Genomic DNA, 25,230 nt, shown 5'->3' on the forward strand with positions numbered 1-25,230 from the left:
AAGAGTCTTGTCAGAGGCTAAAATGCCTAATTTTCATTATATGTTCCTGTTTTAGAAATTAAAAAAGATTGTTTATAAATCTCTGCAAGCCTCAACACAGCAGAAGTTTCAACATGTACAAAATATGACATCGGCCATCTGCCATCTCATCTCATTTCATCTGAGAACATATACAGTTTACAGCCATTTTTTTTTTTTTGCAAACAACACCTACGTGAATAATAATTTAAATACATCAATTTAACCCTTTGGGTAATAATCAGGTCAGAATTTAGTCAGATTTTAGGTTTGCATCTACAAAATTAACTAATATTTGATTCCACTTCATTCTAACTGCACATTCTGCTCATACGAGATAATTAACATGGCAACTATTACAGCTGCCAAATATCATTCTGAACATGTTGTCAGACTTACATTAAGCCTGAGGTTTGGCTGTTTTTATATTTTGAGCGTTGCTTGAGTCTTAAGCAGCTGTAGATAATTTCACAGTGATTAACTCTCTCATCTATAATGTATGTAATGCACACACCTATTTATCAATGGGTACCATTGCATTGTGCATAATAAATTAGTAACACGAATACTGACTTTAGGTATGTACTTAACATTCACTTATTACAACTTACACAGGATCACCAGCGCCTTTGCAAAGCTTTACACGAACTGTAACAACACTGCTAATCCTGGCTGATAAGCACCATATGCGCTGGAACAACGTCTTTCTTGGTGCATTAGTCTAGGTTTTCTTATTAGATCAGACACCATTTAAAGAGAGTAGGTTAGTTGATTATACCTGGCACTTATGGCTATTATGTAAACTGATTCCAGATGTCCCATTTGACTCATGCTAGGCTCTTATAATTCAATCCTGCTGTAAACGTCAGTTTGACCTAATTATGAAAAGTTATCTGTCTGTCGTTGGGTGCTGGAAATACACCACTTCACAATATCATCCAGTCTGTTTTAGCTGTTTTTGCTCAGGTAAACCTGATACACGTCTGGAGGTAAAAGAATTAGCTGTCGCCTCACCGCTACCACCATTACAAAATCTAACATGTTTACTTTAACAGCTTTTTCACATCTCTTGTGTTTTTATACAATCATATTCCAAGTGTAGGACAATTTCCTCCTTTTCCTCCTGTGCCGCCCCTATTTAAATCTTAGGTAGAGCTCCTGCTGCCAATGTCTAGACAATAAAGTCTTTTATAAAACCTTAAGCCTAATATCTTCCTGCTTGTGATGGCAGGTGAAAGTATAATCAGCTGTTGTAGCCTGGCGACCCAGTTTCATAGATCATCCTTCAATCCAGACTGCCTCCAGCTGTTCTTTTTGTTTATCGCTATTTTTACTCATAAACTGTGTCAATCAACAATCACCCCAGTTTTTGTAATTTCCACTAAGCTTACACACTATAGTTCTCTTAAAACGGTTAATTTTTTTCACCTTTTGCCTTTTAATAGGAATAAATAGAATAAAGTAACAGACCTTTTCATGGAAAGCCTAGTATTGCAAAAAAAAAAAAGAAGCTCAGCTAGAACTGCAAGAACAAAGAGAGTTGAAATGTGCACACCTTTTGTTTGATTTAGGTCTTCATGCTTGGTTTGGATACCCATGGATAAATATTTGCCAACATCACAGTGAAGAAAGTACAAATGCTTGCATTAGAACAATAAATTGATGTCTATTATGTCACATTTACTAAAATTACAGTTTTCCCTGCAATGTCTTTCTACTTTGAGTGGTTAACTTTAATTGCGGTTTGAGACACAAGGAAAATCTTTGTCTTCTGCAGTTGTTTTTGCAGTGAAACAGTGTAAAATATTCTCTAGTACAATCTAGGTGAGTAGAATCGCTGAGTGTAATTAAGTAATTTTTTTTGATAGTGCCAACAGTTGCATCACGGTACTTTATAGTAAATATCCTATAATACCCTATAATATCCTATAATAATACAGAAAAAATGTGTATGTGCTTGTATCTGATTGTATGAGCTATGTAGGAGAAACAAAAACAAGACTTTTTCTGTGAAAAGCTGGGTGTAAAGTACCTTCTAACCTCACCTTGCACCCTAGAAAATGTACCCCAAGGCATTTGAGCTGAAATGAGCCATAACTAATCATGTGTCCATCCCCCAGAGTTATGAGTAAAGAGCAAAACATCCATTTAAAGGTGGGGTGACATCAGCTTAACTGTCAATCGTTCAAGCATGACTTCATGTTCTATAAAAAAAAGAAAAAAATGGGGGGAAGACAAAAAGATGCAGAAAAAAAATGCTGGGCTGGCAAAAAGTAGGCAACACAGACTTCTGAAGGGACATCCCAGCTCGCACACAATCGTCCTCCCACCAACAACACACGCTCCATCTTCTCGGTTGCACCGGTGACCAAGGTGCAGCCTTGGGGGAATCAAAAGAATAACAATACAAGAAACAGGGCTAGGCTGGGCTTTTGCTTCAGACCACTGAGACTGCAGACAATCATCAAAGCTAATCATTTGAGGAGCACAAGATCCAAAACTCACCTGGTCGAATGAAAAGCAGGTAAAGATGATTTTGGCTTTCATTTACAATGAGTCTGTTTGAGAGAGTAGTGGAAAGAGTTCAGAGAATTTGCAGATTTCAGATGAGATTGCTCTTTATCTTTGATATGGCTTCACTTTACTAACCTCTATTTAAAAACTTACACTTATTATCTCTTCTTATGATCATGATTGAGCTGGGCACTTTTTTAACCAATTTAAAGCCGTTTTACTAACACACTCACACCTAGAAAGGACTGAACCGCAAAGAAACAACTGTGGTACTTTTGAAGTTTCCAAATAAACATCTTGGAAAGTCGCATTTACTGCCAAACCTGTTTTTTTCACGTAACAATTACCCATAAAAACATTTTTTTTGTCCTTTGTGGACACAGAAAGTCAGGCCAACTCTTCCAAATATTTCAAAGTCATGAAGAGGATTTCAACAAATGGAAATAATCATGCAAAACTCATACATTGCAAATAAAAGCCATTGTGTAATTAACATAGCTGGCTCTGACACAAAGCCCCTGGCAGGAAATTAGCATTATCATATTCGCCTGCATGTGTTTCCCCTTAGTCTGTCAGGCAGATATTACCCAACATTTGTTTTTAGTAAATACAGTTTCCACTTTGCAGATCTATGAAGCCATGGCTCATTAAAAACTAAAAAAAAAATAACAATAGACGACCTCTTAACCTTTTAATACAGAGAGCATTTCTGAGACCTTAATGTGTTTGGCTTCTCTCTCTTTGGGGGATCCTGTAAAATAGCACATTTGTGTGTAAAATGAATGAATCAAATTGACTTTATCCCCATGTTGCTCATTGGCCATAGTAAAGTAGCACAGGGAAAGCACAACATTACAACATTAACAGACTGTGTTGCACGTAAATCAATTTCAATGTCTGCAGTGTGTGCAAACACAGTAGTCTGACAGAAATGCATCGAATTGGACAAATTGGACAGGTCAACATGCCATTATATGTCTTTTATCACAAGTAAAGGAGCTGCTTTTGGCTAACCCAGTAGGACAGTAAAGGCACTGCTAAGGCACTGAAATGTGTGCCCTTTCAACTATTCTAGATAGCAACTTGTCTTTTATGCATAATTCCTCCGAATGTGCTTGGGACAAATGTCTGGCTGTTTAACTGATCGTAGAGGATCACAAACATGTGTTAAGGAATAATCACTGTGCACAGGTGCACATTGGCAAACACCGGAGGAGCTCTAATGGGTTTGCATGGCTGATCATGGATGAGCGTTGCTCCTATCCTCACAAGTGAGCTGGGATTATCCTGTTGTATTCGAGGCTCTGCCGTCACTGCCAGAATTGAGCACAGTCTTATGCTCGCATGTTGAAAGGTCACCAATTCTGATGTAAGCGAGCTTCAGCAAAACATTTTGCAAGGCCAGCATGCAGTAGAATCTCCTCAGCTTAAGTATGACTTCCCTCCCATAACCCCTCATGTCTTCCAGCAAGGTTTTGTACTTAAGCAGAGTGCGTCAGCTTTGTGCTTGATGCTTTAGCAGTAACGCAGAAAAACGTGCCTCCCCTCTTAATAATGTCAAATTTGCTCAGGAAAATCCTCATGTTTTAAAATTCAACTGGATTGTGGCATTTTCTATGAGTATCATCTTTTGTTCCTTCTCTATGGTAATTTCAAAGAATTGTCCGATTCCTGCAGGTTTTTTAGATAATGCTCTGTTCCATCCCAGTATTTTTGATTAAACTATGGATATTTCTATCTTAATAAAGGAGCATTATACTTCCTTGAAGTCTTATACTACTTGAATTATTCAGAATAAGTTAAACTGAGATTTATATCCCCAAGCAATTCCCTCCCACATTCTTTTTTTCTGCCATCTGTGCAGACAGGGTTGACAACTCTTGACTTTCTGTACTTATTTTAAACATTGATATGGAGGTGGAGATGATCATCTGTACATGACAAATATACTGAGCTGTATTTGTGTGTACTTTTTGTTTATCCCACTAATTGCATTCACATAGTGGACAACCAATGAATAAAATTAGCACAAAAGGTTGATTAAGGACTCTTAAAGTGGCATTAAATCAATTATACCAGCAATGGTTTTACATGTGGAAGTCAGCAAACTAAGGACAGGTATATTTGCATTCTAAGTGTGCCATGGCTCAGGTACTGAAAAGGCTTAGGACAGTACACATCTATTAAGGATTATGACCATTGATCCTGGGAGACTCTAGCTGGCCAAGAGAAGCTTTAACGTCATCCTGAGTGACAGGCTTGCACACCATGAATGAAAAAGCCAGCGGTACAAATAGAGGGACGTAAAAGCCATCCTCATCATTTGAGACCACACTTGATAGGACTCCACAAAAGGAAACTTTACGGGCTAAAGGTAAGATGGACTGGACTGCAAGGCAAAGACATGTATACTGTCTGAATTATAGGGTTGGTGGTTGTTAGTTGTTAATCTTGCAGCTTTAGTAACTGGGTTTAAACTTTATAAAAGCATGAATTACATTGCTGCCAATGCACTAAGTATTCTACTCCAAAGCTAATTGACAAAGCGTTGGCTTTTCTACAGTGAAAAATGAGGGGCACATCTCCGAGCAGAGGTTATCCGCCTTTGTCTTTGAAGTGTGGCCATCTATGGAAAGCTACCCGAAAAGAGTTCCAGACAAACATGGAGTGCATCAAGAATTTAAACAAGCACCAGATGGTAGCTGAGAGGAATCAAGTTGTGGCTTAGAAGATGAGTGGATAGAAGATGGCAAAGCTGACTTTGGATTTTTGTTTGTTCTTGTTTTCATTTATTTTTTACTTCTTACTTGCAGAGCTTTCAATCTATTGCTTTTCTGCAACATCACACCTTTAATCTTCCTTTATGCCTGTCAGGGGTTAGCACCATTTGCATGTTTAGTTGAATATGTTTTTATCTGCATGCATCACTGCATCAGATGTGCAGACTGAAGCTGGCATGCATTGACACCTTTACACCTGAGCTTCTAGACTGGCCTAATACAATTAAAGTTGACCTGGATTTGCTTCCGGTGTTTTGAGACTTAATTGGAAGGCAAGTAAACCCCCGGATGAGTGGACTACTTCTCAGCTGGCTGCTTGCCTTCATAAATGAATTAATGATGGAGTAGGTGGTGGGGACTAATTTGGGATGTATTTCAAACACTTAGTACACTAATCCAAATGTATTTGATGATAGCCATGATTTATATATTCTACCTGTTATTAGACATATTGCATCAAACATCTTACAAAGACCGTTGCTAGTAAAGGGGGTCAGAAGTTACTGCATTCTTAAGGCAGTGTGGAATAACTGCTCAACATTTTTTAAAGGAAAAACATTTGTCTGTAGGGTTTCCTGACTGTAATACTCTCTTCTTTTTTAAACATTTCTAACGCAGGCTGAGCAGCAAAATGGAACTTCTACTGAAGCTTCTCAGCATCTGGTGCCTGATTGGGCTAACTGTCGGCCAGGACATAACTTACGAGGAACATATTGCCCAGATTCAAGCCTGCCCTAAAGAGTGTCGCTGCCCAACAAACTTCCCTCGTGCTGTTTACTGTGACAATAAAAACTTGAAGAATATCCCTAAAATCCCTCCATACACATGGTACCTGTATCTGCAGAGCAATATGATCGAAGTGCTGTCAGCAGATGCCTTGCAGAATGCCACCCAGCTGCGTTGGCTGAACCTTAACCGCAATAAAATCACTAGTGAAGGCGTGGAAGAAGGTGTCCTCAGTGCAATGACTCACCTGGTGCACCTGTACATGGACGATAACCTCTTGTCTTCAGTGCCATCACAACTCCCAGCCAGCCTGGAGCATTTACGTCTGTCTCGCAATCGAATCTCCAAGATCCCTGCAGGTGTCTTCGTCGGCCTGGATAAACTTACTCTTCTGGACCTCCAGGGTAACAAGCTGATGGATGACGCTGTGACTGAAGTCAGCCTAAAGGGTTTGAACAACCTGGTACAGATCAATCTAGCCAAGAACCAGCTGAGTACCATGCCTCTTGGGCTACCACCTTCTACCACCCAGCTTTTCCTTGATGGCAACAACATTGAGAAGATCCCACCTGGCTACTTCAAAGGTTTGCCAAAAGTGGCATTTCTGAGGCTCAACCACAACAAGCTTGCCAGCAGTGGAGTCCCCAAAAATGTGTTTAACATCTCCAGCATTTTGGACTTGCAGCTGTCCCACAACCAGCTGACTGATGTTCCTCTCATTCCCTCAGGCCTTGAGCATCTTCACCTTGACCACAACAAGATCAAAAGTAAGCCTAGGTGTATTATTTTCTGCTTAATCAGAAATTAATTTAAGCTGGAGTTACTTAAAGGAAAGTTCTTTAGAATTTTTCATTTGGAATCTATCCATTCTTATTACATTAACTCCCCTTTTTTTTAAATTTACAGCTGTAAGCGGCTCAGGTGTCTGTCCCGTGTCCGTCGAAGATCTGGGCGATTCACTTAATGAAAGTGCTCCTCGACTCCGCTACCTCCGACTGGACGGCAATGAAATTCAACCACCAATTCCCAGAGATGTCATCATGTGTTTCCGTCTCCTTAGGTCTATTGTCATCTAAACAGAAAAACGAACATTGTTTCTTAGGCCGATTCTTATTTTCCACAAATGATGACTTGACCTTGAAGTTGATTTGGTAAATAAGAATTGTGAAGCCATACATATTTGCATGTTTGTAAAGTATCTGACATTAGTTGGCATGAACTTATTGTATTGTTGTGTCTTGGAAACAGCTTTTTTAGTTAAGTCTGAATAAGATCTAAAAGACACTACTGATGGGTTAGAAGCTTTAATTGCGGCTATTGACCGCTAGCTGTGCCTTATGCAGGTGTAAACAGCTGCATGAATACTTCTGAACCAAAATGTAACTGTACATGAATAGGAGGACAATATGTATTTATGGCATGTAAAAAGCTTGGAGACTAATTGTCATTATGCGATATTGAACAGAAGCTAAAGCTTCTAAATGCAAAGTCAAAATACAACTTTTATTTTTTTTTCTATGACTACTTTATATCTTTGGGCTTGAAGCCAAATAACTGGTCTTGTGTTCTTATAGGTGTGTGGTCTTGATTTTCTTCCGAAAATTACTCTATTCTAGAAATTTGCATATTTACTGTAGGTAATTTATTTTTATTTAATATTGGGGGAATAAAAGTGAAATCCTGTGAATATTCCTGGCCAACAGTCCTTAATGTTTTGTACACAACAATGTGAGAACTGTTTTTATAAAAAAAAAAATACCAAGACACTTTTTAATTATGGCCACTTCTTTTTCTGAATAATTTGAGATAAGATGTAATTTGAATTGTCTTCAATTTAAATAAAACTTTTAAGAACAACCTTGTATCCTGGTGTTCCATTTAACATAATATATCAAGCACTTTGGATCACTATAACACTGAAACAGTAATAATAATATATCCGTGCAATGGTTTTCATGCACGGATAAAGTAAACATGTATTTTATTATCAACCCAGATAACAGAAACATTTATGCCACAGGACTAGCAAATGTTGTGTGGGCCAGACATGACCCAGCTGTCACAACACATTTGACATGCAACCCATATAAGGTCGACTTGTTGTTGAAAAGAGACTCAATAGTCAGCACTATCCGTCAAGGACTGTGGCCATTAGAAAATTGCAGATGTGAGCCACATTTAGGCCAAACATATTTTATTTGGGTAGTGCATGTGGTGATTAAAACATTAAATAATTCAAGGGACTTGTGATCAATGAGTAAAAATAATAAAAGAACCAACCTTAGGAATCATTATACTTTGTTAAACAAACAGTTTAGGAACTTTGATTAGTATTTATAACCTTCAGAGGAGCCACATCCAATGTCAGATACTGATGTGCTATTTGCAAAAATACAGTTATAGATTTTGCAGTTTGTATTTATTTTAATTTATTAGCATGTAGGTCACAGACTAGATAGGGCTATGTAAAGAGTATGCTCTTAAATATGTTAGCATACTAACAGTGACAGTATTACAGATGGACATACCAGATAATCTGAAATCCAGTTTTGCATCCTTTAACATTTCTGCTGTCGCCATCTTGATTGCAAGAAACCAAAAGTGGCTGAAGAGACAGCTATAACCATGAAACCACTTGCTTACTGGCTAATAGCTAATGAACTCAAAGAGAAGCCTTTTTGCAATCAAAAGTATAGCCATGTGGTAGCCTCCAGAAAGGATGCAAGTTTAAATCACTTCAACAATGGCTTTGTTTATTGGACCAGAAAACTATGTGGAAGAGAAGCAGGAAGTAGCGATTTCTAAGTTCCACAGCAGAACATTCTGACACCCCCCAAGTCGGTGTTACAACTCAGAAAGTTGGGGCAGCCACGCCAGACTAGCTAAAATTGCAATGCATTGACCAGGTTCTACTCAAGAACGTGATATATGATTCATGAATTGCTATTTTCTTGCTTTTTCAACTTTGCAATTTGCTCTTCTTTAGAGTGACATCTGCATAAGCTCAAGTCAGTTAGCTAATTCAGCAATATTTCAAACACAGTTGCAATAGCTAATATATATATGGAAAGACTGACTCATCTAATTTGAATAAGGTAATATTTAAAAAGTGTCAGTTGCTTGTAAATGTGACTAAAACAGCTAGCTAATAGCATTATGGCTAGCAGCTAAAATTGTTAGCTAAAAGTAACAGTTGACTAAACAAGATTTGTTAGTTATACGTAATAAAGTTGCTAAATTTAGTGCGTGAATACCTAATATAGTAAGACAATAGTTATGGCGAAAGATGAGACATCTCATTAATGAGGAGTTTTGCACAATGTATTTGTCATTGTTAGGAAGGTTAAGTCTGCTAGCATGAAAATAACAAAGGTTGACATGAAAGGAAAATGTTTCTTTTGCCTCATTCTGAGCCACATTATTATAGCAAGACATTAAGTGGAATAGGGAAATAACGAGTTTTTAATTCTTTCCTCATCAAAATGTCACCAAGGTTTACCAACCCCTGGATCCAACAGGGCTTTGAGGGTAAGTCAAATGAGAGAGATTAGGAACCACTCACATAAATGTTCTGACAGGAGACCAACTTCAACACTTTTTAGGGTACTGTCCCATGCTTCCTTTGTGATAAATCATTGTCTCAGGTATGATATTTTGGGTAAAAGTTCATTGTGTTCTTTCCTCTAAAGAGCACTTGGCAGAACAAAAGCTGTAGATATAAATCCCAGTATATATGGCAGATTAGAGGTTTGCCTGTCATTCATCATAAGGTCTAGAGCTACCTCCTGAGGGAGAAGTGGACAGGTTCAGACAAAACCATGGCCAAATAATGCTGACTTGCTCTCTGTGTTTGCATGTGTGTATGTGTCCCATATTTTTTTTAACAAGGGACATTAATGAGCCAGGCTGTCTTTGCAATGTCAGTAGAATCCCCTTAAATCTACATCAGGACTTTAGAAGAATCACTTGCCTTGGGGGTCTGAACCCTGATCAGAATATTTTCCATCAGTTAAGACATCCATAGTTCTCCTACAACTAAAATCAGGCTTGTAGTTAAAGCAGACCACTGAGCAGCTGATGGTGCAAAGAGAAATTTGCTTCAACCCAAAAGGAGGACAGAGGCCTTCCTTAAATCAGGGACTTCCTCTCAGCACTATGCTAACAGGGGCTTCTTACAGAGGTCCCATTGTGTATAAGGTCCCCGTGGATCCCCCTCATACATGAAAGCAACACATGCCAGAGTTTCACCTGAGGAAAACACAGGGAAATATTTCAATCTGACTGAGCCAACTTCTTAGAAAAATAATGCATATTCTTAAAAGGGATGGCCGGATATTTTGCCAGTGGTAGGCCTTTACTCTCTGTTTCTTTGTGTCTGATGTGTGCGTGTGTGTGCATGTGTGTGTATAGTGTGTGTAATGTTTGAGAGGGTTGTGCATGTGGTTGTACAGTGTGGGGTGGGTGCACTCTGAGTGACCAAAAGCAATCTGCTCTGGTCCAATCAGTCTCAGTGCCTACCTTCACACATAAGCGGCAGGGCACTCAGGTCTGCCAGAGCGCACAGACCTATACATACACACACGTCTACACACTTGTCAAATTCACACACACACACCTTTCACACACTTCACACACGCACACTCCCTCTTCAAGGCACCCTGTGTGACCTCTCACCATTGGCCAAGTCCCGGAGCCCTCAGCATCTCCATCACGGCTGACGGGACCATTCGGGAAAGCAGGAGACGGAGGTAAGAGTTTTTGGTGCTATCTTCATCTTGCTGGTTGAATGGCTCTTTGGTGCAGAGGATTAGGCAGGAAGAGTTGCTCAGCTAAGCCTTCCAAAAACACTCCTATTCAGGGTTTTTAAAATGAGCTACAACACAAATAAGATGGTGTGGCAGGGGCTTTAATTTCTCTCCTGGGTTTACTTTTGAAGATATGCAGGTGCCATTCTTATATTTTGCCTTTCTAAGTGATTTTCGGGGGGTTAGTAATGTTTTACATGTTTTTCAGTTGTGTTAGGTGTTTCACAGTATCAAATTTAAGGGTTTTGATTTTTTGTTGTTTCTTTAAATGTCGTTACGTATTCCTGTAGTGTATGTATTTGTGAAAAATGACCTTAGTCTGTGAAATAACAGCAGGTGTTCATGAAAAAGTGTACAAATAGCACCTTTTCATAACATCTTTTGCTCAACTTCTGCAGAAAACGTCTTCCACTTTGCTGAGAATCTTAAATAATTGAAAACTTTCTGCAAATATTCTCCCTCAAAGTATAGTTACATACAAGTGCATACCATACTTTTCTCACTGCCTAGTCACCTGCTTTGATAGAGGATTTTTTTCAATGTAAATTAAACCTTCTTGCAGTCCAAATAACCCAGATTGTTTTGCACCAACAGCCAAGTGGGCATCAATTATTTGCTTGTGGGTTTTGAGGGGAAAAGGCAGAATCACTGAATATCAGGAATGCCCAATGCAAAGCCAAGCATAACAGAGAAGTAGTCTGGAGGCTCCAGTCTTACATACATACAGTTTCCACACACTGTACACTGTGATGGCCTGAGTAAAAGCACACCTCTGTCTTTAGTATAGTTCGTTCAGTCTAGCTGTGCTGGATTGCGTAACTCCATGACGGGCGGTTTGTTTAAATAGCAATGATAACCAGTCAGATCAAGTTATCTCAGCAGAGTGCACTAAGTTGATGTTGGAGGGACAACGAAGAGACTAATTTGCATATTAACTCTGTCCCTCTCATACTGACAAGGTTAGTTTCATGACTTAAATAACCTAGGAAGCTGTTTTTTTGGTTTTATATCTGTCCTCATCCCAAAATAGTAGCAGCAGAGGTTTCTCAGTTTTCTCTCACTGAAAGATAGGTGTGTTAAAACAGAGTGTGCATCTGTGAGAGGATTGCGTCTTTCCAAGTGTGTGCATGAACGTGGATCTCTGTGTGTATGGGTGTGTGTGTGTGTGTGTGTGTTTGAGTGTCGTTGCTGCTGAATGAAGCTTTTCCTTGCAGCTGTAACTCACTGCCATCCTGTCCACAAACCTCGGTGGAATTTGGAGTTTGAGTGCTGAGACAGGCAGCGACCAGCCCTCATAAAGGCCCTCTGTGAAGGGTGAGGGGTCGAGTCAGCTTAGAAACCTGTCTCTCTCTCTCTCTCTCTCACACACACACACACACACACACACACACTTGTTGCTCTCTTGCTGCTCTCTTCTACTCAGTCCTTTCCTCGCTCTCTCCATCTAACCCTGAGGGCCAACATCTTGTCTACTCTCTTCGTCAAATTCTTCTTCTTCTCTTCCCTTGCGCTCCTTTTCTCTGTGCTAGCCTACAGGACTCTCTTTAATCTGTAAAAATATATCAGTTCCAGTGTGACTACACCTGCTATTAGTGTGTTTCGAACATTGACACACTAGCGTACTGACAAACGATTAAAGTCGTAAGCCCACTGTCTGTGATGCCAGCTAATTAAGCACCAATTAGCATATGTTAATCTTATTAGTGCTTCCCACTTTAGAATAATACTTAAGAACTGACCAACCTTGGTGAACTAAGTAGACCTGTGCAGAAGATTATGAACAGCAGCTATCGTATCTAGGCCAGGGCTAATGATAAAAATTACACATACTAATTTTGATTTTCCACTTTTAGAGTATCCCATTATATGATCAAATATCCCCAAAATCTTTACTTCAACCATAAATACCACAGGCTGAAAGTGAATTTCTAAAATTCTTTAGCCTTAATGAGACTAAACAAAATCCTCTCCTGGTTCATTATCAGATCAACTCTGACTTTTGACCTTTGACATACCACAGACGAGTACCTATTTAAGCCAAGATGGTTGCTCCATGGAAAAGAAAGCCTCTGGCTAAAGCAAAGCAGGAGGCCCTCATATTTTGATCCCCTGAGCTGTCTGCACCATGATAATGAATTCATTGACCTTACAGATGGAACCCAAAGTCAAGCTTTGGTGTGCAGCACTGTAGACTGGTTATCCTTCCAGTATCTCGAACTGGTTATGGATTAAGGTTCAAAGGCATGCTCTGCTGTGCACCGACAGCATATGGAACTATATTTTACTACACACCAGGTCCACATTACTCACAACAGATGTCTTTGTACTGTAAAAATGAACCAGTTTAAAAGGGTTTTATTTAGGGAAACCTCTTAAAATTTGCTGTACACGTCTTTTTTCGTGTCATTTTTTACATTTTGCAAGTGACAATAAACTACTAAGTAAAAAAAGTCACCATGTGAATGTTTAATTTCCCTGTAATGTGCTATACTTCACATACGTCTGTAAAATATTTTAATCACACATTCCCCACTGACTTTATGACTCTGCCCTCGTCAAGGTGGACTATGAGGATGCTTGTGCGGCTTCTGTTCGGACTCTTCGTCCTCAAAGCGGTGGTGGCCAGCCCCAGATTTTCCCGGCAAGCGCACTTAGACACATACAGTAGCACTAACTATGATGACAATTTCAATTTGGAGAGCGACTATGAGGATGTCCTGACGATTGGTGAGCCTCAGGTAAGAAACACAATTTCTTTTTTGAGTTTATGCAAGAGAAAATGTATGTTTTGGGCTTTTAAACCCCTTCCAGACTCTTTTACCTTTAATCATAAAAATAAATAGGTCACCTTGAACTTTTTACTCTAGAGCAACCGCTATAACTATTTTAACTAAAGGCATTTTCACAGAGATGGAATTTATTTCATTTAGCAGCATGTGGTCTGTTGAATTTATAGCCGATACTCAAAAACATTTAGAAGACACATGTCCTCTAGTCTGTGTGTAAAGATTGTGCGACAAATTTTATGCTGATTGATTACTGAAAAAACTTGAGAAGATAGACAGAAAATATGAATCATATTTTATCACATCAACATGACACACAGCTGATGTTTTAAAATATAAAGGCTGCTGGGACAATTTGATTTGAGGTCACCAGGTTCACTGAGCACAGAGGGAACCGGCTGCTGCCCAGGAGCCACTGGGAATCTAAATGTTTTCCAGATTTATGCGTCCAAAATAATTTTAGACATTGCAGCCACCAGTTTTACTTACATATTACTGATGTCCAACTGCAGCTGATGCACTTTGAACTGTTGACTGTTTTGCTTATTGTGTAGAAGCTGATTTCAACCTTATTTTATGTTTGCCTTTTCAAGCAGATACATGTAAGTAACAGGTAGAGGGAAAGGGCAAACACAGCTAAAGCTTTATCTGCTTCCAACAGATCTTCATACAGATTTCGCAGGTGCATGTCAGTCCTCTGGAGGCTAGACAGCTGGAATCTTTACTAAAAGCAGTGACTAGATGACCTTCAGTAATGAGAAAACCCCTAGGTGTTTTCTCGTTACTGGAAGTTTCTATGCGGGAGAGCAGCTTTTAAAGATGAATGGAGATCAGTAAAGGCTACACAGGAAAGAAGTGAATTCAAGAAGTGCCCTTCAAATCTCATATCACAGTTCAAGCTGAGAGTGATGTGGCAAGCCTTGCAGACACAGTGGGATTGAAAGCTATAGCCAGAATTCATGTCAATTTATTGTTCTTTGTGACAAGGAAATTAGTCCAAGGCAGTGTCAAAATGACATCAGATTTTCAGCTGGCTCCCTCTGAGCCAGTGACTTAAATCAAACCTGATGTGAACTGCACTTACAAAACTGCTCTTATCTAAGGTCTGCTCCACAATCCAGCTTATGAAAAGTTTTTTGTCATCCACCTCCACAGAAACTAGTGCCACCCAAGCTTTTTAGCCTTAATCAACTTCACTGGCGTATTTTATGTGTAGTTTTACAGCTGAGAGTTACATATGGAGCTGCTGGGTGTGAGAATGTTTTCGTGTGTTGTAAGAGAATGGCTTTGATAATGTCTGCGTTTAATAAAATCGGAAATTACACTGCAAGTTTCAAGAGGTTTTGTGGAAGTCTGCACGGGTAGGAAGAGGAGAAGCAGTACAAAGTGCATTTAGAGTAACTAGAATCTTTTTTCATGCTGTCCACGCTGAATAAACATAACGCTTTGACTCATAATTGCAGTTTTTAAGGGTCTCTCATTTAGTTTTGTTGAGAGGGCAGATCATCTGAGAGAGCGCTCTTCTAAGAAGAGTGAAGATTTAGGAGAGGTTTTTGTATTTTTCACACAAACATCAGATCTCATGGGAGAAATGGAGCGATGATGAGCTCCATGCCTCTGGAATGCTGAGTCTTTACTTTCCACGGCCAGCTCTCGTTTGGTATTTCTCTCCTTTCTCCTCTGGGCTTGTCTCTTTTGAGAGAAGTAAAGGCTCATCTACTTTGTTATCCAAGCCAATCTTGTTCAGTCTGCTGCATTCAAATACTCTGGACATGCTTTAATCACCAACTTTGGATTCATGCAGGCACATTAGTTTCATCGTGATCTTCAGTCTGCCTCTTATCTATTTTCTCTTGAGTTTTATAACATCTTAGGAGCTGGATGGTTCACTTAATTAAAGCTTCTATTTATTTGTTTTGTTTTTTGTTACCATCCAGAGGTTGGATGTAAGTTTTTAACAATGTTAAATGACACATAATTGTTCAGAGTGTAGAGAAAATATGACTTATTGCTTTCATGTAGGATGTAAGGTAAGAAGACCAATGCCAGGCTAAAGCTTAACCGATTTAAGCTTTTTTGGCTATTGTCATATATTTTTTTAAAAACCATGGAACATCCTGGAATATGGAAACAACATTGACACTATAGTGAGCAACTTTTTCTCATTGACGTCTAAACAATCAGACCTCTTTTGGCAGCCAGAGGTTTGATCCCTGCTGGCCATTAGAAACAAAGCATGTTTAATTGAATTTTTGAATGCACTACCTTGCACAACCTGTGTTCTCTCCACGTTTCAGACCCCATGTCCATCTTTAATATACAATCTATGTGGCGCTCCCAGCAGCTTGTCAGGGCAAAGACGACAATCGGAAGAGTAATAGATAGCATAGATAGCATAGCTCTGTCCAAAAGTAGCACAGTTTTACTAACCTGCACTCTAGAAGTAACTATATGAAAAATGATTGATTCAAAAAGTGTAACTAAGATGGAGTGTTATCTAAGCTTTGGAGAATAATCCAACTTCCCAGAATGTGACTCTGCTCCTTTAATAGAAATTCTGCATGTAGACGTGTGCTATCTTTTTCACTCAGCAAGAGTTTAAGTGAGTTTAACTCATGTGGCTTTTCGAAGGACTAAATATTACATACATACATACATGCTGCACCCCATATGACTAAGAGCCTATGGCTGGTGTCTATGGAGTTTTCAGTACTTTTCCAAACTGCTCACTTGTTTTGTGTCGATAAGCTGGAGGACATTGGTGAAATTTGTTTGGAAAGATTTCATCTGACTCTTAAACATGTTTTACTTGCCTATGAATATATGCATATATACTAATATAACAGTAATACCCTTAATTTTGGCTTGGTCAGTAATTTTATACATTTTGGTTTAACGCTCGACATTTCTCCTTTCACATCCTTTATTCCCCAAAATCCAGGATTTCAGAAACTTTTTTTCAGTGTTTTTTGTTGCCCCCTCTTTCCCCTCGGGTGTATATGTTTGGGGGGAAAGGGGGGCAGGGGGGGCTGCAGTTAGATTTTTCAGTGCAAGAGGTTTTAAAGGCCTACCTCATTGTTGTATCCTCAGCTTTTTCTCAGGCAAAGTTTAAAATGCAAAATATATGAATGAATAGCTTTTCATTGGTACAAGCCTTTTTTCCTCAGTTACATTTCAGGTAGTTAATTGTTCTCATTAATTTGACTGCATTCACTTGACATACATTTCCTTTGATGCCTCTTAGCTTACAGATATCTGATTACTCTGGTTAAAACTAGATAAAAAGGCTGAGAAATGGATCTGTGCAGCTACCATGTGAGTCTTGGTTCCACAAGGACCATTCCGTTTTTGGAGGATTGACTCAGCCTTGAGGGGCGTTATACAGTGTCAGGTACTACCTGTGTGAAGTGTGTGGGAGTTCACTGCCCTCATCTGGAGAAGGATAGAACTGCAGGTTTCTTGAGCTGTCAGAAGAGCAACTGCAAAGACTGTAAATATAATTAAAATAGCAAACGGCTATACCCGAAGCCTTTAATGAAGGAACCAAAAAGCACAGCTGTGTATAAAGCTTTCTTGGTTTGGCAGAGCTGTCTCATTTTTATAATTTCCCCAATTAAAATTGTCTGTTTGATCAACAAAGGTGCTAAGTCTTGGTTTACAAAGTAATTTGGTATTGTGAAACTTGTGACATTTTCAGAGTTGTCGCTGCATGTTCCTGTTACAGTGTTTAAGCTGCCCAGTGTGCTGGATTATGTAAAATATGCAGTGCCTTTTTACTATAGAAAAAAAATACTGTAATATTTACTGTGATGTAGTATCGCTGCTTTACTGGTCACTTACTAGCAGATATAAAACAGAGTTCTTGGCTGAATCTCTATAAAGTCTGAGCAAAGGTTATTTTGCATTTTACACACTGGACAGCACTGGATGTTCTTTCGTTTTTTTATGAATCTGAGCTAGATAAATAGTGCACGCTCTGCAGTGGATAGTTTCTTCAGCACAATTTGCTGCCATCTAGTGGTTAGAATTTAAGGTTATAAATCAAAAAATACTTTCCTGTTTATGGAGATCTTTGTTGGTGTCTTTTCTTAAATCTTTGGATCATTTTTTTTTTTGTCTGCTCAACCTCTCCTCTAAGCTTCACAGAATTCGACACTGCTGTCTTTACGCAGTCTTGTTAAAAAACAGGCAAACAAACAGCAATTATCAGGTGCCTGTGCGCTGACTCTTGAGCTTAGCACAGGAGTACTAAATGTGAAAGTAACTGGGAAAAATATGAGTGCTGAGATAGTAAACAGAGCAGGGTTTGCGCATCGCCAGTGCTGAGGCATATTTTGTATGCTAAAATGCCAAGTACAGTTAGGTCCTTGATTTGTCCACAACAGTTGTAGTTTTGCCTCTTTACACGGCCACAGTGGAATTTAAAACAAACAGTCAATATCTGATTGCAGTCCAGACTTTCAGCTTCTTTTCAGTAGGTTTTAGGAAAAATTTTCATTTAAATTTTATGAATTGCAGCTGTTGTTATGCATCGTCTTATTTCAAACGAACACGGTATGCGTTTCAGTTATTAAATACAAAACTGAGTGAAAACCCCACAAACAAGCAGCAACTAAAAGTGGATGAAAAGGGGCCTGTAGAGAATCTCATGGGAGGAAACTGCAAATGATTTTCATCCAAGCATTCAAAACAATTTTTAAATTTAAAATGATGTATGTTCTGTCAATTATATAACTATGCATAAGGTGACTGTAAAATTCCTGCACAGTTAATATAAACTTGCTGGTAAACCCCCTGAATTAAAGTTGTCACATATTGATTGTTAGATTTAAACTCCAACAGCTGATGTAAAGAGGCAAAACCTGAAAAAATTTGTCCAACAGCACTGTACAGTTTTGTCCCCATGCAAGTTTTTGTTAACATTAAAGTTTGTCACATAGAGCCATAAAAAAGTAACTTTTCTAATGCTTTATTTCATCTTTTATCGTGTTTATTTTAAAATGCAGTTCTCATATATTTTTAACTCACTGCTGTTGTCTTTCTCTCAGATAGAGATTGGAACACTGCCCCCACCTGAATATGAGGGCTCACTGGAAACACAGAACGAAGTGGAGCAGCCGAAGGAAGAAGAAGAGTTGCCTCTAAAACCCCAGCTAGTCCCTCAGGGTTCGGGAGGATCTGGGGTTCTCATGGGCCCAGACACACAAAAAGGTCTGAAAAAAGGAGAAAAAGTCTTTATCATATAACTACTTCATGAGTAAGTTCAGTAAATATGAAAGAGAAAGGGCCTTGTCCAGCATTGGGCCGTTGGATGTGTGAAAGCAGCATTACTTAACTTAGAAAGAAGGCACTAATCTTTCCTCGAAACACATCATCCTCATCGTCTACCTGTGATAATCAGTTCCATGTGCATGTCATCCATTTAACTTGCAGTCAGTGGTTAAATGTGCCCATTTGTCATCTACTGTTGCATCTAATCATCATCATTGTGAACTGTGTTAATCTCATCTATCTGTTCATTAATACCTAATCTTGTCTCTAACAAGAGGTGGAGCTTCGTCTGACACCCACTGATAGACCTCGTATCATTCAGGATTTCTGGATCTCTGTAGAGTCTGGGGCCTCTGGGGCCTCTGGAGCTTCTGGGGCCTCTGGAGCCTTTGGAGCTTCTGGAACTTCTGGGGCCTCCGGGGCTTCTGGGGCTTCCGGAGCTTCAGGGTCTGGAGGCTCAGGAGAGATTCTGGTCTCTAGCGCCTCAGGAGGCTCTGGAGGCTCTGGAGACATTGTGCTGATCTCCGGAACCTCAGAGGAACTCCACATCTCGGGAGAATCCAGCCAGTCATTGATATCTGGCAGTCTCTTGATATCTGGGGATCTCTTGGGATCTGGAGATTTCATGGGATCTGCTATTTCTGGAACCTCGGCCGATTTTGCCTCTGGAGGTTCTGGAATTTCCACTGAACTCCATTTGGGTTCTGGAGGGTCAGGAGACCAGTCTGGCTTTGAGGTATCCGGAGATCTTTTGAGCTCAGGGGCTTCTGGAATATCTGGGGTTTCTGGGGACTTTGAATCCGGGGACCAAAGGATAACATTTATATCTGGAGGTTAGTATCGTTGCACCATATTAGTATCTAACCTGTCATTCTTTGTGGGATTTATGTTGATTGTCCTAAATTTCATTTAACTGCTTTGCTTTTTAATGTAGTTAAATGTTGTTCATAATTATTTGTACTACTGGACTTTTTTACTCATAATCACTTTCTTTCTAACATTTTATCTCTCAAGAGTGATTGATTGGTTAATGGGTTGATTCATTGTCCATCTTACCTTTCACCTCCCAACGTTACCACTCCTAACACCAAACATTGGCTCTAACAAGAGGAGGAGCTGCCAATCACTCCAGACATTATTGCCCAGGAGACACTAGGTACTTCTGGGGAGTTCTCAGGAATCCCAGAGGTTTCGGGAGATGATGGAGTCTCTGGAGAAGTATCCGGAATCTCTGGGATTTCTAGTGTCTCTGCATCTGGAGAAACTGAGGTCCCTGTAACTCTGCTCCCCACCACTTTTGAAGGTCAGTACCAAATCTAGACTTGGGGAAGACAGGCAGTGTAGGTACTAAAGGCTATGTCTCACATTATCAGCATTCTCCAAAAGTTGATTCTGTTCATCTGGATGTAGCGTTTTGTGGGAGAAACGTTTCGTCACTCATCCAAGTGACTTCTCCAGTCTCCGAAACGTTTCTCCCACAAAACGCTACGTCCAGATGAACAGAATCAACTTTTGGAGATTTACTTTCCTGGATGATTGAGAATGCATCAAGACATTATCAGCATTGTTTTTAGGAAAAGGATAATTATCAGGGCTCAGAACCCCAAAGCAGAACAGAAACAAGAAGGATATAAAAGTTTACTTTAATAAAAGATGTTCAAGGTTCCCATAAACTATGCAAGGTTAAAGCAGGCAATCTTGCAAAAAATGGGCACAGTTGTGCAGAACGGGAAAATCGATTATAGAAATACTTCCTGTGGCTTTCCTTGAATGTTCTTTCCTTCATAGCTTAGTATCCCACCATAGAAGCCATCTGAATTTGTTTCTGTCGGTTTGTTCTTTACTAACACCCACACTGTTTGGGACCACTCTGCAAATCATATTTCATGTTATTAACATCAGAGTCTTATTTTCATTTGTCATTTAAATGTCATAAACGATTGCTTAACACTGCTAAAACACTGCGGCAAACCATGGGCTACTGTTTGCCAGATGTCTTGTCCCATGTCTATGATCTAACCTTTATTTTTAACACCTAATCTTGTCTCTAACAAGAGGAGAGGCTGCTTCCACCTACAACACAAAGCCCTCAAGAGGGTGCTGGCACTGTAGAAGGGTCAGTGAGCTCTGAGCTGCCAGAGCCCAGTGAGCCTGATGAGCCAGACAAGCCTGAAGAGCCTGTGGTTGACAGACGAGGTCAGTATAGAGCAGATCGGAATGTTATATAAAACTTATATCCCCTTTGGACTTGGAAAGTTCTGGTGTGCTTGGCCCTGATTTTTATTAACTTTGACCTGTGGATTAGAACCGTTGTCTCTGGAGGATTCGGGAATTTTTAACAAGCTACTATGGCATGTCTTCCTTTTTCTGTTTTCCTTCTTCTTGTCCATGTATTCCAGGTATGCCCATTTGCTTGCTGTGCACATGCCTTGGTGGTTCAGTCTACTGCGATGACTTGAATCTGGATAGTGTGCCCCCTCTCCCCAAAGACACCACTCACTTCTATGCTCGCTACAACAGAATCAAAAAGATCAACAAGTCTGACTTTGCCTCCATGAGTATGTTTCCATTTTGAATAAAAACACATCAGTATTAGTTCAGAACCAAACGCAAACTTAAATGCAAGCTTAATTTTTCTTCCGATGTGTTTTCCCACCTTCCTTCAGACAAACTGAAGAGGATTGACCTGACCCACAACGAGATAACATCCATTGAGGACAGAGCTTTTATGGGTCTGCCTGAACTGGAGGAGGTGGTGATTCGAGAAAATCACATCTCCCAGCTGCCGTCTTTCCCAGAGACTATGACCCTGATTGATGCCAGCCACAATAACGTTGGCTCAAAGGGTATTCATAGAGAGGCATTCAAAGTACGTACACCTCTTTTACTTACAGTTGGACTCGCACATATCAAGTAAAACTGTGTGTATTTGCTCACGACAAGAAATTAAAATAACATTTTCTTAGTCATTTGGAAGGAGCAATAGTTTGTCAGCCACACATGTATTATCTCAGCTGAATGCAGGAAACTGTGTTTTTGGATGGAAACAGAATAAAAGGAAGGTAGCAGGATAAGAGTACAACTAAATTAGCAAAATTCTAATGTTAAGCCAGTGTTTGAAATCTAGTATTGTCATTAGTGCCTTAAAATGTCTTTCACAAAGGTAATATCTAAGGTTCTTTGCCATTAATGATGATCTTTCCTTACATTAAACAGGATATGACTGGCCTGCTGTACCTGTACCTAACAGACAACCACATTGATTATATCCCAGTGCCTCTACCAGACAGCCTGCGGTCTCTGCACCTACAGGTATATCTTCTGGCCAAACCAAAAAATCCATCCATCCATCCATCCATCCTCTTCTCTAATTCAGCAGTTTTAACTCGCTGCTTCTGCATTTTGACTTTGTTCAACACTCATACTAAACTAGTAGTTAAACCACCAAAATGTACTCTAAAATTACGCTGTTATTTCTATTTTTAGTTCTATTTCTATTATCTTTATTATAATTGTTAGCTTTAATATGCATAAAGATTTTATCTTAGTTAAGGGAATTATTGACCGTTTAAAAAACTCGAATTCTGTTTACGACATTCTCCCATCTCGCATTATTATGGAGGGATTTAATGTAATTGGGCCTAGTATATTATCACTAATCACTAATCTTTGTCACTGGGTTGTGTTCCGGCTGCCTTTAAACATGCCGTAGTGAAACCTGTTCTTAAAAAGCGTTCCCTAGATCACTCAAACCTCGCTAATTACAGACCTATCTCCCAACTTCCGTTCCTGTCAAAAATCCTTGATAGTCCTATCACAACTTCAGACCTATCTGAATGCGAATAACATCTGGGATCAATTCCAATCTGGGTTTAAACTGTGCCATAGTACGGAAACGGCACTCTTGAGGGTCTTCAATGATCTTCTTTTAATTACTGACTCTGGGCGCACCGTGGTCTTAGTTTTGTTGGACCTGTCCTCTGCTTTTGATCTGGTGGAACATAATATCCTCTTAATGAGGCTTGGACATCTGGTTGGCATTATGATTATGGCCCTTAGTTGGTTTAAATCCTACTTATCAGAGAGGTCCTTCTCTGTCACGATGGGTACCTACTCCTCTTCCATTGCCCCCGTTACCTGTGGTGTCCCTCAGGGGTCTGTGCTGGGTCTCTATGTTACCCCTTGGTCGTATTATTGAAAAATACAAACTCTCTTATCATTGCTATGCAGATGTTATTCAAATTTATTTTGAATTGACTGAGGATGATACTTCTTCGATGCTTCGCTTCTTTGATTGTATAAGTCAAGTTAAAGACTGGCTGCTGAGCAATTCCCTTATCCTTAATGACAAGAAAACGGAAATTGTAATCTTTGACAGTCATACCCCTAGAGCCCATCTAACTGGTGTCCTCGGGCCCTTCACTGATTATCTTTCCGATTCTGCGAGTAATTTGGGTGTTTACCTGGACGGCTCCTTTAAGCTTGTAGAGCATGTGTCCTCTTTTATTAAATCTTGTTTCTAGCAACTTCGTTTAATTTCTAAGGCCAAGCCATACTTACCACGTGAGGATCTAGAAAGGCTTATCCATGCCTTTGTCACATCCAGGTTAGACTATTGCAACTCCCTATACACTGGGCTTCATTCTGCCCTTCTTCATAGATTGCAACTCGTCCAAAACGCCACGGCTCGCCTTCTAACTGGTACTCGTAGGTTTGAGTCTGTCATCCCAATTCTCACTGGCCTCCACTGGCTTCCAATTAAATACCGCGTTGATTTCAAAATCCTACTGCTTACTTATAAAATGATAAATAATATCACACCTAGCTACCTTATTGATCTCCTTAGCGTGTATACTCCCAGTAGAACACTGAGATCGTCTGACCAATTGCTTTTGGTGCAACCTAGGTCACGGCTGAAAACCAGAGGTGACCGTGCCTTCGCTTCAGTCGCACCTAACCTCTGGAATAACCTCCCTCATACTATTCGCACGTCTGACTCGATCCAGACCTTCAAGTCTCAATTGAAAACCCACCTTTTTAGCTTAGCCTTCCCAGCCTCCTAGAGCATGCCTTTTAAGTGTACTTTCTTGCCCTCCCCTTTCCTCTGTTTTGCTTATATTGTTTTATTGTTTTTATCGTCTTTTTTTTTGTTTTTGTTTTTATCGCCCATAAGCAAGTCTTGCTTGCTTATGGGCGTACTTATATACTTGTATGCTCGGTTAATCAATGCCTCCCAGCTGCTAGCTTATCTGCCTTTGTACTTTACTACTGTTTGATTGGATTATGTGAAGCACTGTGGCTACCTGCAGTTTTAAATGTACTATACAAATAAAGTTGTATTGTATTGTGTTCTTCCCTCTGTTTCAGCGTAACAATATTCAAATGATGCACGAGGACACGTTCTGCAACCTCCAAGATTTCAGCTACATCAGAAGAGCACTGGAGGACATCCGTCTGGACGGCAACCCCATCAACCTCAGCAGAACCCCACAGGCATACATCTGCCTGCCCCGTATACCCATCGGGGATCTCATTTAACCACACAAATACAACCACACACACACATATTTGTACATATTAACAGCCCACATACGATTCATTCACTCGTCAATCCAAAATTTCATTTACAACAGTAAATAAACTGTCAATAAACTGTCATACATGCTGCTGGATATAACACCATTTAGATTAATTATCAGCCTTAAAAAACAGAAATTAGTGAGTGTAATTCTGCTGACCAAGCACATATTCACTGCTCTACTCCATCTTCATCCCGTTGTTCGGATATTTATCCCAGGGCACACAACAGCACGCGTACACACCAAAAGATATGGATACTCATATCCATATCCACACACACAGACATTCACACAAGAATGTTGTCAAAAGCCAAACTGTCCCACAACTTTATTAAAAGTGAACAACAGGCAGTATTCACAGAAAAACAAATCTGTTAAAAGCCCTCAAATGTCATGTATGTGTTTGTTTTCACAGTTGGCAGAAAAATGACAACATTCTTTAAATGTATTTGTTTTGTAAAAAAAAATATAATGTTATTAATAATAAATCTAATAACTTTCGGCAATGTATACTAGAATATAGTTATCAAAGCTGGAGCTTGATAAAAAGTCAATTGAGTATCTAATGCAATAAAATGTGCATTTTAAACACACTCAGTGGTTGTAAAGTCTGTACTGTAATATAAAAAAATATATATTCTGATCATGAAAAAGGTGTTTTTTTTTTTAAGTGAACTGCAATTTTTCGGTATATTACACTACAAAAAAGTGATGTTTTAACCATGCACAATAGCTGATACCAACAACTCTG

The 25,230-nt window shown here is 39.5% G+C and overlaps 2 protein-coding genes across 3 annotated transcripts; both read left to right on the forward strand.

Annotated features, from left to right (window-relative positions):
- Nucleotides 1–2,353: 2,353 nt before the first annotated feature.
- On the forward strand, nucleotides 2,354–7,884 carry kera (keratocan). 2 transcript variants are annotated; one of them, XM_084910355.1, is made up of 3 exons: nucleotides 2,354–2,542; nucleotides 5,931–6,805; nucleotides 6,945–7,884. In XM_084910355.1, the coding sequence occupies exons 1-3, from the start codon at nucleotides 2,532–2,534 to the stop codon at nucleotides 7,112–7,114; spliced, it is 1,056 nt and encodes a 351-aa protein (XP_084766481.1). In that variant the 5' UTR covers nucleotides 2,354–2,531; the 3' UTR covers nucleotides 7,115–7,884. The 2 variants fall into 2 exon arrangements, with proteins under 2 accessions (XP_084766481.1, XP_084766483.1); XM_084910357.1 differs by lacking the exon at nucleotides 2,354–2,542 and adding an exon at nucleotides 4,831–4,906.
- Nucleotides 7,885–10,565: 2,681 nt separating this feature from the next.
- On the forward strand, nucleotides 10,566–24,904 carry epyc (epiphycan). Its single transcript, XM_084910961.1, has 10 exons — nucleotides 10,566–10,786; nucleotides 13,404–13,581; nucleotides 18,678–18,840; nucleotides 19,176–19,733; nucleotides 20,009–20,203; nucleotides 20,956–21,096; nucleotides 21,300–21,458; nucleotides 21,567–21,769; nucleotides 22,117–22,212; nucleotides 24,268–24,904. The coding sequence occupies exons 2-10, from the start codon at nucleotides 13,411–13,413 to the stop codon at nucleotides 24,436–24,438; spliced, it is 1,857 nt and encodes a 618-aa protein (XP_084767087.1). The 5' UTR covers nucleotides 10,566–10,786; nucleotides 13,404–13,410; the 3' UTR covers nucleotides 24,439–24,904.
- The last annotated feature ends 326 nt before the right edge of the window (nucleotides 24,905–25,230 follow it).

This window comes from Perissodus microlepis, chromosome 17 (assembly GCF_051167445.1).
Source record: "Perissodus microlepis isolate ML-2025 ecotype Zambia chromosome 17, ASM5116744v1, whole genome shotgun sequence".
In the NCBI taxonomy this organism is placed as follows: domain Eukaryota; kingdom Metazoa; phylum Chordata; class Actinopteri; order Cichliformes; family Cichlidae; genus Perissodus; species Perissodus microlepis.